At 58.9% G+C, this 13,663-nt stretch overlaps 1 protein-coding gene across 5 annotated transcripts in view; it reads left to right on the top strand.

The window, feature by feature from the left end:
• GRID2IP (Grid2 interacting protein) overlaps positions 1-13,663 on the top strand; it is a gene marked incomplete at its 5' end in the record, with an annotated part of 42,145 nt that overhangs the window by 20,096 nt on the left and 8,386 nt on the right. For 3 of the 5 annotated variants that reach the window (XM_082429955.1, XM_082429958.1, XM_082429957.1), the window contains 16 exons: positions 491-585; positions 905-1,088; positions 3,364-3,518; positions 4,535-4,681; positions 4,937-5,034; positions 5,213-5,330; positions 6,105-6,460; positions 6,911-7,327; positions 9,098-9,185; positions 9,979-10,056; positions 10,595-10,791; positions 11,118-11,273; positions 11,397-11,483; positions 12,335-12,464; positions 12,554-12,672; positions 13,369-13,533. In XM_082429955.1, coding sequence (XP_082286081.1) covers positions 491-585; positions 905-1,088; positions 3,364-3,518; positions 4,535-4,681; positions 4,937-5,034; positions 5,213-5,330; positions 6,105-6,460; positions 6,911-7,327; positions 9,098-9,185; positions 9,979-10,056; positions 10,595-10,791; positions 11,118-11,273; positions 11,397-11,483; positions 12,335-12,464; positions 12,554-12,672; positions 13,369-13,533 — 2,590 coding nt within the window. Of the gene's footprint in view, positions 1-490; positions 586-904; positions 1,089-3,363; positions 3,519-4,531; positions 4,682-4,936; positions 5,035-5,212; positions 5,331-6,104; positions 6,461-6,910; positions 7,328-9,097; positions 9,186-9,978; positions 10,057-10,594; positions 10,792-11,117; positions 11,274-11,396; positions 11,484-12,334; positions 12,465-12,553; positions 12,673-13,368; positions 13,534-13,663 lie in introns of all 5 variants that reach the window. The other 2 variants (XM_082429954.1, XM_082429956.1) reach the window with 1 other exon arrangement.

Genomic DNA, 13,663 nt, shown 5'->3' with positions numbered 1-13,663 from the left:
CAGAGGCTACTGGGGTCACCGGAGCTTGGTGGCAAACAGTCCCCAGGACTCCTGACTCTTGGGATACCCCGGCCATGGGCCTCTGACCAGTTGGTCCCCAGTTTGTCCCTCTTCTCACAGGAAGTCTTGAATCCACCCTCCCACCCTCTCCAGGATGTCAAATCGTCCTTCCAACCAGGAAACACCCCAGCTCCATGCAGGGGGCACAGAGTCGAATGGATTATGTGTGTCTTACCCTTAAGGGGGACCCTGCCCAAGGGTGGCATGGGCATGACCCCTTCTGTACCCAGAAGTGTCCAGCTGGCCCTGGGCCTGGAGCTTCTCCTGCAGAGGAGATTAACGAGCAGGAGAGGCAGGGCCCTGGCTTCTGGTTCTGGCCCAGCCGTGGGCTTGCTGTGTGGCCTCCACCAGCAGGACAGGGAGGTCTGGCCGGTGGCTTTGGGCGGGGCTTATCCTGGGCAGGCCCTCCTGGGCCATCTCTGCTCGGCAGGAACTGCTCCCACGACAAGGTGGTGTCCATGCTGCAGGGCAGTGGTGCAATGCCCACGCTGGTGGTGGAGGAGGGGCTCGTCCCGTTCGCCAGCGGTGAGACCCCCACTGGCCCTTGGCCGCCTTGGCCCACATACCCTGCTGGGGTCGCCATGGGTGGGATTTATGAGTCTACAGAGGACTCTGCTTGTCCCCCATCTCTGCAGCTTCCCTCTCCAGGTGGTGCTGTAAAACCCAGTGGGGTGGCCTCAGGGGCTCTCCCTCCTCCCTCCGTGGGGCACATCCCCAGGTGTGCCTCCCAATGCATAGCGCTCACCCCAGTTCGGGAGGTCCCCTGGCCCCAGCTGCCAGGAAAACCACGCCTGGCCTGGGGACGCTGGGTCACCCGGGCCTCTCCTTCCCGTGGCCCCTACAGACTCCGACTCGATGGACTCTCCCAACCCGTCGTCGGCGCTCACCTCCCTGCAGTGGGTGGCGGAGATCCTGCCGTCCAGCATCCGGGTGCAGGGGAGGACCTTCAGCCAGCAGCTGGAGCACCTGCTCACGCCCCCCGAGCGCTATGGGGTCTGCCGGGCCCTCGAGAGCTTCTTCCAGCACAGGTGTCTGGGCCAGGGTGGTGGTGGGGACCTGCCCTGGGTAGACCCCGATTCCTACCCGGACTCACCATCGGGGTCTCCCTGCCTGAGCTTCCTAAGCCCCCTTCTCCTGAGGGAGGCTCAAAGGACCCGAATGGGGGTAGGGGCCATCGGGGCTGCCCTAGAACAAACCCTGACTCTGAAACCTCCTAGCCACGTGCCCTGGGCAAGTCACAGCCTTCCCTGTAAAGTGAGGCAGGCAGCGACCCCCTGCAGGGTTGCTGGCGGGACCCTCACAACACCCCGCTGTGGGCACTTGCCACCAGCCCCGCCCTGTTAGGCTTGGTTTAGCATCTTTCTTTTCGCACCTCAGCAGCAGTGGGAGTGTTTATCACACGCCTCAGCCCAGAGGGTCGTTTCATGGTCCCTGCAAAGCCAATCACTTGTTCATTCCCTTTTTTTGTTTAAACAAAAATGTATATTTGTTGAAATATAATCCACGTATCATACAATTCACCCATTTGAATGTACAATGCACTGGTTCTTCGTATATTCACAAATATGTGTAACCATCATCATACTCAATTTTAGAACACTTTCATCAACAAGAAAGCCCCAACCCTTTCACTAATGATTGCTCTCACCCCCTGCCGCTCCTCCTTCACTAATCTACTTTCTGTCTCTGTAGATTTCCCTGTTCTGGACATTTCATATGATGGAATCATACAATATGTGGACTTTCATGTCTGGCTTCTTTCATTTAGCATGTTTTCAACATTCATCCAAGTTATAACACCCACAGTCGCTCCTTATATCCATGGGTTCTGCATCCGTAGATTCAACCAACCACTGAACAAATATATTTGGAAAAAATTCCAGAAAGTTCCAAATGGCAAAACTTAAATTTGCCAGAGTTCCCTGTTTGTTTTATTTTTTATTTTTTTTTAATGAATTTATTTATTTTACTTATTTATTTTTGGCTGCATTGGGTCTTTGTTGTTGCACGTGGGCTTTCTCTAGTTGTGGTGAGCGGGGGCTACTCTTCATTGTGGCGCGCGGGCTTCTCATTGCAGTGGCTTCTGTTGTTGCGGAGCATGGGCTCTAGGCACGTGGGCTTCCGTAGTTGTGGCTCACGGGCTTAGTTGCTCCGCGGCATGTGGGATCTTCCTGGACCAGAGTTCGAACCTGTGTCCCTTGCATTGGCAGGCGGATTCTTAACCACTGAGCCACCAGGGAAGTTCCTCTCTGTGAGTCTTAGATACCAATTCCTTGTTGATTTTAGACATTGTAAATATCTTCTCCCATTTGTTACGCTATTGTTACTTCCATTATATCTAATATTAACAGCTCCAAGTTGTGCTTCTTTGAACAAGTATTCTTGATTTTGTATCATCACATTCAATACATTTGGGGCCTTATGCTTTGGCTTTTGAATTTTTGTTTAAGAAGTCCTTCCCTGTCCCTTGGTCAAAAGATATCTCCTGCGTTATCTTCTATTAATTTTATAATTATACCTTCCACACTTTGGTCTTTTATCCACCTGGAGTTCACCTTTATGTGTGGTGTTACGTGAGGATCAGTTTTATTTTTTCCATACAATGTAGCGATCAGCAAACTATTTCTAGAAAGGTCCAGATAACAAATATTTTAGGCTTTGCAGGCCATATAGTCTCCATTGAAACCATTCATCTCTTCTCTTGTAACCTGAGAACAGCCATAGACAAAATATAAACCATAGGCTTATATAAACCGTGTTCCAATAAAACTTGCTTTACAAAAACAGGTGGCAGGCCAAATTTTGGGCCTTGGGCCATCATTTGCCAGTCCCTGATATAGTGAGTCAGCTTTCCTAATACATTCTATACGTTTTAATCTTCACAACAGCTCTGTGTGGTAGATGCTTTTTTTTTTTGGCCGTGCAGCACACCTTGTGGGATCTCCATTCCCCGACCAGGGATTTAACTCAGGCCACAGCAGTGAGTCCAGAATCCTAACCACTAGGCCACCAGGGAACTCCCCGGTAGATGCTATTTTTATCTCCCATTTTACAGAGGAGGAAACTGAGACAGAGAAATTAGTAGCGAGAAAGGTCACTTGGCTGGTAAGTGGCAGAGCTGGGATTTGAATCTGGGCAGCCTGTCCTCAGAGCCTACCTTCCTGCCCACTTCTCTGTCTTGGGGAAGAAGGGAAGGGCATGAGGCTGAATCCTGTGGCCTGGAAGTGCCCCCTTGTCCCCCACCCTGCCCCCTCTGTTGAGCCCCTGCGTCATGAACCCCTTGCTCCTGCACCCCACCCCCAGGAACATCGACACCCTGATCGTCGATGTCTACCCGGTGCTGGACACACCCGCCAAGCAGGTCCTCTGGCAGTTCATCTACCAGCTGCTCACTTACGAGGAGCAGGAGCTCTGCCAGGAGAAAATCGCATGCTTTCTGGGCTACACGGCCATGACAGGTAAGCAGCCCCTCCCCCTGCCCAGCCCGCCAGGTAAAGGCCAGACACCTGCTGTTCTCACCTGTGAGGTATTACAGCCAACCCAGGCTCCTCCCACACACAGATGCACCCACTTGTCCTGGAGATACACACCCAGCACACGGGGCTGGTCCCACGCTTTGCCCCACGGATGTGCTTTCCCAACTTGACCCTTAAAGCAGCATAACCTTAAACTTTAGACACCCCACCTAACGCCTGGGGTCTCAGGTTTCTCACCCACAAAATGAGGGTGACCACAGTGGCTGTGCTTTACACGCTGGGAAGTGTGGCACAGATCAAGACGTTCACGTGGACACTGTTTACAGACCTGGATCGTGAGCACACGGCCAGGTCACACCTGCCTAGTGGGCTCTGGAGCCCACAGACTCACACAAGGGCCTATGGGGCCCCGTGCAGCCTCAGCTCCCCGCTGCTGCCCCGTCACCGGGTGCCCCCGTGCCCACACCACGCATGCACTTCATCACTCGGCCGCGGGCATCGAAAGTGGGCTAAACCCTGGGCACCTGCTGCTCGCCTGCACGTCTCCTATGTGCTGACCCTTGTGCACCCACTAACCCTAGTCCTGGGGACCCAGAGTTTGTTGGGGGGTTGAGGGTTTGAGCTCAGGTGCAGGCTGGGCAGCAGACGTCCCACACATCTGCCCTGACCTGGAACCTTCCATTTCACTCTGCAAGCCCCTAGGGGCAGCAGCGCCTGCGTGTTGAGACCTGGGAATCAGGGGGTGCTAGGCTCTCGGCATGAGAAGGGGCCCTGAGGGTGGGCTGTGGCCACCTCCGCCCAGCCTCTGTCCTCAGGCTGGCACCACTCCCATGTACCTCCTGTGCCCAGCGCCCCGCCTCTCACCCTAGGGTTCCCAGCTGTCCTAGAGCCGAGCAGGCCCGGGCTCACAGGTGGGTGCCCTTACGCTCCCTGTGTTTGGAGGCTCCTTGTCAGGCTGAGAGGACAAGGGTCCTGTCTCCCCTTTGGTCCCACAGCAGAGCCAGAGTCCACACTGGACCTGGAGCCCGAGCCAGAGCCGGAGCCGGAGCCAGAGCCCGAGCCCCAGCTGCGGAGCTCCCTGAGGGCCTCCTCCGTGTGCCGCCGCAGCCTCCGGTCCCAAGGCCTGGAGGCCAGCCTCAGCTGTGGTGAGGCCCCGGACCAAAAGTCTGGAGTGGGTGAGAGGGCGCGTCAGGGCTCGGTTTTCCCACCTGCAAAATGGGCTTGGCGAGATGAGACATCCCTGGGAATGGGCTGAGCAGTGGCCCCTCTGGGCCCGCAGGGCTTGGCGGTTCTTTCTCCAGAGGCCCTCGCTGGGTCTGGGCTGAGGCTTGAGTCTTAGAGCTCAGAGGTGGTCACTAGACCCCCGTGTTGTGGACTTGGCCCTCCTGATTTCCCGGCAGGGCCCAGTGACTGCCCGGAGATGCCTCTTCCTCTGATCCCAGGCGAGCGCCAGGCGGGCGATGGCACATCCCTCCCTGAGACCCCCAACCCCAAGATGGTGAGACCTTCTCTCTGCCCTGCTTTTGGTGTCAGTGGGGAGCTGGGAATGGGTGGCCCACGGAGCTGGGGCAGACCCTGGCCTCCCAGACCACCCAGGCCTGGCCTCTGAGGCCGTGTTAGGGCCACATGGGGGAGGTAAAGGCAGGCTGGACCCATCCCCCCTCCTCTCCCCGAAGATGTCGGCTGTCTACGCAGAGCTTGAGTCCCGGCTGAGCAGCAGCTTCAAAGGAAAGATGGGGACCACCTCCAGATCCCGTGCCTCCCCACCAGTGCCCAGCACGGCAGGCACAGCAGGTAGGGGCTCGCCAGCCCCGGCTCCCGAGGGCAGCTCTGGCCTCCGGCCTCCTGGCTGGCTGGCTGGGTGTTACCCCCACCTCCAGGCATATCCCTGGCCCTCCCTCTTTGCTCCATGGCTATGGGACTGAATGCTGGGGAACCCTGGCAACCTCCATAGCTAGGGGCCATCAAGGTCCGGGTTGTCCTGGCCCCTCCCATGTCCCCTCTGATCCTCACCTCCGCTATGGATCTAGAAAAGCAGAGGGCTGCCCCCATAGGAGTCCCCAAGTTCGCATGTGACTGTCGGATAGACTGTGAAGTGCACGCATTTTGCTCTGTGAGTGGCACAGCTGGGAAGATGGTTGTTCACAGACACACATGATGGTTTCTTGGCAGTTCAGAAGGCAGGACCCCAGGGTGATGTTTCTGTGAGCCAAGGGCTTGCTGGGTGCGGGAGGTGCCCCATGACCTTTGGTCTGGAGACCCCCCTCACCCTTGACTTGTGTTCAGTGGGTTCCAGGTGGGACCCTGGGATCCTGTGCAAGATGAGCTGGGGTCCGCCTGTCCTGGGGCCAAGCAGCGCTCCCCCTGCCCACTCCGGCCTTTGATCACCCTAAGGGAAGCCTGGGGACGCAGCGTCATCCAGGGTCTTCCTGCACTGTGTCCAGAGGGGGAAAGGAAGGCGCCCAGGGACACAGAGCCAACCCGCCCTGGGGCCCCTCCCCTCCAGCCCGCACCTGGAACCCAGGTACTGACCCAAGAGGGGTCCTCACGTTCCATCCCCCACCCTAGGGCCCAGGACCCTGTCCAGCGTCTCGTGGCCCGGCGAGCAGCTCCTGCCCTCCCCCTGCTACTACCCGCTGTGCTCAGAGGGCCTGGCCTCCCCCAGCAGCTGTGAGTCCCACCCCTACGCCAGCTTGGACAGCAGCAGGGCGCCCTCCCCACAGCTGGGCCCCGGGCCCCTCCGCTCCAGCAGCACCCCCAGCCCGGACCCCGGCCGCCCGCCCAGCCGCAGGAAGCTCTTCACCTTCGCCCGCCCTGTGCCAAGCCGGGATACTGACCGCTTCCTGGATGCGCTGAGTGAGCAGCTGGGGCCCCGGGTCACCATCGTGGATGATTTCCTGAGCCCTGAGAATGACTACGAAGAGGTGAGCACGCGGGCAGACGTGCAGGGTACGGGGGCCTATACAGGGACAGCGTCCACAGGCTCCTGCGAGAGGCCTGCTGCCCTGGGGATGTGCCCAGGGATGTGCCCTGTGCCCAGGTCCTGCTGCCCTGGGGATCTCCCCCTCTCCCTGCCCCAGTCCATCCTAGAATCTGTCCCAGGACACCCCACTCCCTGGCTGGAGCTATCCCACCCTTGGCTCAAGCTAGGACACTCTTTGTCCAAGGCCACCCCATATACCCTGTCTCAGGTTCCCTACACTCCGTCAGGCTGTCCCACCACAGCCTCAGGCTAACCCCCCAGACTCTCCTGTCCCATCCCCGGGCCATGCCACCCCCTGCCCCAGACTACTCCATTCTCCCTCACCTTGGCCCAGACTCCAGTCTCCCTGGGCCCAGCCTGACCCTCCCCTTGCCTTGCTCTGTCCCCCAAGATGAGCTTCCACGACGACCAGGGCAGCTTCATCACCAATGAGAGGAGCAGTGCCAGCGAGTGCGTCAGCAGCAGTGAGGAGGGCAGCTCCCTGACCTACTCCTCCATCTCCGACCACATCCCCCCGCCCCCAATCAGCCCCCCGCCACCGCCACCCCTGCCCTTCCATGACCCCAAGCCCAGCTCCCGCACCCCTGATGGCCCCTGGGGCCCCGCTCCGACGCTGGCCAAGCCCCTCACCCAACTCAGCCACCCAGCCCCTCCACCACCCCCGCCACCCCTGCCCCCCCCTGTGCCCTGTGCGCCCCCCATGCTGTCCCGGGGCCTGGGCCACCGCCGCAGTGAGACCAGCCACATGAGCGTCAAGCGCCTGCGGTGGGAGCAGGTGGAGAACTCAGAAGGCACCATCTGGGGACAGGTAGGCGACCTGGGGACCAGGAGTGCTCTGCACCAGGGGAGGTGGTCTGGGCAGCAGCAGTGAAGGCAAGACCCATCTCCAGGCCTCTTCCAGCGTCAGCTGAACATCCTCTGGTCGTCCCCATCCTGAGCAGAGGATGAATGAAGGCCCAGCCCATGAACACGCCCACCCTTGGTGGTTGACACAGGCACCAAAGCTCAATCTGCATCCCTAAGCCAATGACACACTGGGGACATCCAGAAATGGCACCACACTCACCCTTGAAACCTATCACTCGAGATTTGAATAGTTCCCTTAGGCTCTTAGAGCCAAGAGAAGGACATCTGGTTAGAGAGTCACAGAGCTTCGAACTGTCTGCCAGTCTACGATCAGTAGTTTATTAACAGGAGCCAAGACTGAAGGATTCTTAAAAGGGCAGCTGTTCCAAACCCCTGCACACCAGCCTCCAACCTTTCACTCTGATGCTTGAATTTCCTCCCAAACAACACTGCCAATATATACTTGAACACCTTTAGTGATGGGGAACTCACTACCTGTCAAGGCATCCCTTTCCTCGCTGGACAGTTGTCACCATCCATCCTTGTATTGCTCTGAAATTTTGTCTTACCAAGATTCCCATGTCCTGCTTTCTGTCCTGCCCTTTGAAATCAGGCGGAGCAAGTATATTTCCTTATCCACAGACCAACCAGCCTATCCCATGAGCAAGGCGCACCCCATCCCTGTTCTTTAGGTCATTCCCCTAGAATGTGGTTTCTAGCCCCATAGTCTGTCAAAGGGCAGGTCCCAGATGGAACTCCTAATGGGGCTTCACCAGTTCAGAGGAGAAAACAGTGCTCTCATCTCCTCTGACCTGGACATCATACTCCTTGTAACATGGCCTGGGAACCCTCCAGCTTCTGGGGCTGCCCCATCGCAGTGCTCATTCCCACCATCATCCTCAACCCTAGTGCTTTCCTCTTCTTGGGACCAACAGCATGTCCTTCCATGCAGCCACACTCCATTGGGGCATGCTTGTCATTTTTTCCCATTGCCACTTCCTGGGTCCCAGTTCTGTCTCCTGCCTTCCCAGCCAACTTGGCATCAGCCCACACATCCAGGGAACCTTTCCATGTTGCTGATAAGGATGCTCGGCAGGACAAAGTCACAAACTGGGACCTACTGGGTCCCCTGGAGACCTCACTCCTACCAGCCTCAGATGGTCCTTGAAGCCTTGCTCTGAAGAGTGGTCTTTCCACTGGATGCTGAAGGTGGACACAGGGACAGAGGTCATGCACATGGCCAAGTCCAAATCCACGCCAGCTGTCCCTGGCCTGCAGCCATGGCCCTTCTAGACTGTCACCTCTCACCCAGGTCATTTGTTACAACCACCTGTCCAGTTCCTAGCTCCTGGCATTTCCCTGCTTCAGTTTCCCCAGAATCGGGAACCCAGAGCAGCTCTGGTGAACTCACTCAAATCAGACCCAGACCCCTTAAGCCTCCTTGGTCGGCTCCAGCCCCTTTAGAGCCCCTCTACCCCCTGCTCCAGCGCAACTTGCTGGCTTCTGCCTGGAGAGTGCCCCAGGTGTGAGTGTTGTTGACCGCAAGAGGAGCCGACTCACCGCCTGATAACTTGGATGATTTAGCTTCTCCTGCAGTCTCCTCCTGCCGCCGGGTTTGTCCCAGGGCTTGATGGAGGCTCTCCCTCCAGGAGCTCACAAGGCAGCCCTTAGAGGGTGGGGGCGGTGGAGGGCGGCCGTTCTTCCTCGCTCTGAACCTCCCCCTCCCTCGCAGCTCGGGGAAGACTCTGACTATGATAAGCTGAGCGACATGGTGAAGTACCTCGACCTGGAGCTCCACTTTGGCACCCAGAAACCTGCTAGTGAGTGGCCTGAGGGCCCTAGGGGAACCCAGATACCAGGTCCTCTGTGGCAGCCCACCCACTACCTTCTGTGGCATCCCAGGGCTTAGAGTCCCCAAGGTCTGCACGGACCGCCATTTATTTACTGTGTCCCTGAGTTATTGAACTTCTCAGAGCCTCAGGTTTTCTGCTTCAAAATGGAGATAATAAGTGCTGACATGTATTGCATGCTTACACAATGTCAGACACCCTTGTTTCTAAATTAATCCTGTGACAATTCTGTAAGGTAGGGACTGTGCTCGCCCCAACCTCCTGATGAGGAAGCACAAAGAGGCTAGGTAATTTGCTCAAAGTCACACAGCCACAATAAGGTAGACAGATATCCCTCCCAAGTCTCTCTCTCCCCTTACCCCTCTCAGGGTATCTCCCTGTAGTTGTTGGGTGGGGCTCCAGGCAGCCAGGGATACTGTGTGTGGAAAGTGGTCCCGGGATTGAAGAGAAAGGCTGTTGTCCGTCCAGGAAGCATCTGCAAGGTCGAGAGGTGATTGGTTCTCCTTATGGGGCCAGCTCAGTCCCAAGGGCCCAGGGGAGAGAGGATGGGGGGCGGCGGGCGGACACACGCCACATCACGCACACTGTGTTAGACTGGACCCCAGAGTCCATGAGTGAGGGGAGTGTGGACACCTGGAGCTGATTCAGTCAAGTCCATGGTCGGGGGCGTCTGGGCTGTGGGGTGTGGCCACACCCCTCCTGGGCCCTCGCACAGCAGCCTCAGCCTAGCGTCCCCTCATTAAACCATCAGTTTCCCTTCCAGAGCCGGTGCCCGGGCCTGAGCCCTTCAGGAAGAAGGAGGTGGTGGAGATCCTGTCCCACAAGAAGGCCTACAACACCTGTGAGGGGCTGGGGGTGCCGGGTGGTTGTGGGGGGCAGGACGCGACCCCCCTCCGGGCCACAGAGCCTTGGATCCACCCCGGTGGATGATCGAGATTAGGCCGTGGCGGCCCCAACACCTGCCTCCCGCGCGGTGAAGACCCTCTCCCAGGTCCCACCGCCAGCCCGATCCCACCGGGCGCAGGTACCGGCCTTGGCTCCACCCCCGTCGGCCCCGCCCTCATCCTGTAATCGGCTCCCCAGTTCCGGCCCCGCCTCCAGCGGCATCCCCTACTCTCCCCGTCTCAGGACCCTCCCTAGTTCCCTGGCCCCAACTCCGCAGGCCCCGCTCAATTCCAGGTCTATCTTTTCGAGAACCCCGCCCTCGCCCCTCAGTCGGTCGCGGGAAGGACCCTCCCCTCCTCTGGGCAGGCTCCTGCTCCGCCCCGGTTCCTTGCCCCCCGTCCCCCGACACACCCAGGAGCCAGGGTGGATCTTGAAGCCCCGCCCACTCCCCGCCCGGGCCCCGCCCCGGCTCACCCTCGCGGCCCCGCCCGCAGCCATCCTGCTGGCGCACCTGAAGCTGAGCCCGGCCGAGCTGCGGCAGGTGCTAATGAGCATGGAGCCCCGGCGCCTGGAGCCCGCGCACCTGGCGCAGCTGCTGCTCTTCGCGCCCGACGCCGACGAGGAGCAGCGCTACCAGGCCTTCCGCGAGGCGCCCGGCCGCCTCAGCGAGCCCGACCAGTTCGTCCTGCAGGTGCTGTGGCCGTGACCCCCGCCCGGGGTCAGGGGCGGCTGCCCAGCGGCCTCGGCCTCCTCTATCGCGGCTCTCGCTTTGTGCCTTTGTGCGTGGGTCTCGCTCCCCTCCCGCCACCGCGTTCACGCCTCTGAGTCCCGGCTTTACACCTGTGGCAGCCAGTTCTCACTCAGGGTCCAAGGTGGATGGGATGAGGGTGCCCCCTAGAGGTTGTGCTTGTTTTCCTAAGGGAATACCGGGCAGCCCGCTGACCCCCACCCCAGGCTGCCCCGGGGCAGCGGGTCTCCCAGCGGGATGGATGAATCCTGGCCCTGCCTTCCTGTCAGATGCTGTCGGTTCCCGAGTACAAGACCCGCCTGCGCAGCCTCCACTTCCAGGCCACCCTACAGGAGAAGACAGAAGAGATCCGGGGCAGCCTGGAGTGCTTGCGCCAGGCCTCCCTCGAGCTCAAGAACAGCCGGAAGCTCGCCAAGATCCTGGAGGTCAGAACCTCCCCTTCTCAGATCACTCTACCTGCCCCTCTGTCCCCTGGGCTTCCAGCCTGGAGGTTCCCCCTGAGAGGGGCCAGGGCGTGGGGTAGGACCTGCCCACCTTTCTCTCCACAGTTTGTGTTGGCCATGGGCAACTATCTCAACGATGGACAGCCCCAAACCAACAAGACCACGGGCTTCAAGATCAACTTCCTGACGGAGGTGAGGGGGCCTGTCAGACAGTCACTGATTTGTTTGCTCTACTGTTGAGGCCCTTCCCCACCCCCATCACCCCCGGAGGAAGAGCTGGCTGCCCGCAGGCCAGGATGTAACAGAAGCAAAGTTTGGGGGTTGAGGGGAGGGGGGGACAAGGTGGCGTCTCCAAGCCAAGCCTCAAGATCTGGAAAAATGGAGTGGTGGGAGAGGAGAAGGGCAGGGAGGGAAGGCTCCAGGAGGAAGGGGAGAGTCCCACCTGGTGGATTCTGTGCCCTCAACACCACCACCACCATCAGGCCAGTCCTACCCCAGAAAGATCTAGGATCAGAGAAGGGACAGCTCAAATATCCAGCCTTTCCCCTGTGTTTCTGGGACTTTACCCCATGACGCTTTTGGTTGTTTTCAAAAAGAGGAAGAAAAACTCCCTTTATAGATATGAATGGTTTAGGGTGTCTGAGGCTCAGATGGGCCACAGATGGTTCCAGAAAACCGCAAAAGTGAAGAACTGTGAGTGATGCTCCCCGCTTTCCCTGGGGTTAGAGAATCTTGGGCTCTATCTTTTGACAAGGGCAAACTCACAAGGACAGAAAAACCTAGGGTCCTCCCCTAGCTGGGGGCCTCGTTCCTGGGGGTCTCAAAGATCTGGGCCAGGAAACAGGCCTGTGGCATCCCAGCAGATGAGAGCTTCAGAGTTAAGGATTACTAGCCATCAGTTTATGACCTTTGGAGTTGGAGAGTGTCGGGAGCCGGGAACTGACACCACAGCCCAGGGGAAGCAGGGAGGAGAGCACTTGAGCCCGTGTGATCAGGAATCTGATGGGGTCCTTGAGGAAGATATATGTTGGGGTCACTTGCAGCTGAACTCCACCAAGACGGTGGATGGGAAGTCCACCTTCCTGCACATCCTTGCCAAATCGCTGAGCCAGCACTTCCCCGAACTCCTGGGCTTTGCTCAGGACCTGCCCACCGTGCCCCTGGCTGCCAAAGGTAGGCTGGGTGCATGGGTGGGGAGGCAGAGGCACTGCTGTCCTGGGCTGGGAGGGCAGCCCCACGAGGCTCTGTTGCCTTCCCTACAGTGAACCAACGGGCCCTGACCGGTGACCTGGCTGATCTCCATGGCACCATCAGTGAAATACAGGCCGCCTGCCAGAGCATGTCCCCCACCAGCGAGGACAAGTTTGCTGTGGTCATGGCGGTATCCTGTCCCAGTGCCACAGTGGACCCTGGTGGGGGGGGGGGGTGGTCAGGTAGAGCTGGCTGTAGCTCCAGTGGCCAGCAGAGATTCTGGGCAGAGGCTGCTGTGGGTCCAGGGGTTCTGGAAGGGGGTCCGTCTTAGGTCATTTAGAATCTAAGTGCTTATGTCAAGTCTGTGTGTAACTGAGAAGGAGCTCTTTTGATTGGCTACATTGCCCCTCTGTCCTCGGGGCTGGCAGAGTCCAGGCTTAAGTCACAAGATACAGGGAGAGGCTTTTCAGACTTGTCAGGCCTGGCCAGCCAAAGGCAGTCAGGAGAGGGGAATATTCTGACTGAGCACAGACAGCGACAAATGCTATAGAAAAAGAGAGAGACAGAGAAAGGGGGCCACTCTAAGTGGATGGTTGGGGAAGAGAGGGTGGTAGCATCTGAGCAGAGCCAGGAGGGAAGAGAGAGCTGCCCCACAGAGAGAGGAGCAAGTGAAAGGCCTAAGGCTGGACTGGATGTGGCAGGTGTCAGGACGAGCTTGGAGGGCAGGGGGCAAAGGGACTGGAGCCTCTGACCAGGGCATGGTGCCCAGGTGAGCAAAGGGCCTGGGGTAGACTGGAGCGGTCGCTGTTTGGGTCACTGCCCGGGGACCTGCCCCAGGGACCTGCCCCAGGGACCTGGGGCAGTTTCCTTAACAGAGGCCCATCAGTCCTTCCTGGAGACAGCCCAGCCGGTGCTGCGGGCGCTGGACGGGCTGCAGCGGGAGGCCATGGATGAGCTGGGCAAGGCGCTGGCTTTCTTCGGTGAAGATTCCAAAGCCACCACTTCCGAGGCCTTTTTCGGCATCTTTGCGGAGTTCATGAGCAAGTTCGAGGTGAGCCACGGTGGGAGGCCCTGAGGAGAGGGCAGGGCCATAGGTCCAGCGAGGGGGTTCCTCTGTGAAGCCCGGGGTGGGAAAGGGCCCCTAGCGAGTGACACGCTCCCCCAGTGGGGCGGAGCCAGTA

This window comes from Balaenoptera physalus (assembly GCF_965194825.1).
Source record: "Balaenoptera physalus genome assembly, chromosome: 16".
NCBI classification, from domain to species: Eukaryota; Metazoa; Chordata; class Mammalia; order Artiodactyla; family Balaenopteridae; genus Balaenoptera; species Balaenoptera physalus.
The sequence above is the reverse complement of the archived record's forward strand: the minus strand, read 5'-3'. Positions and strand labels throughout refer to the sequence as shown.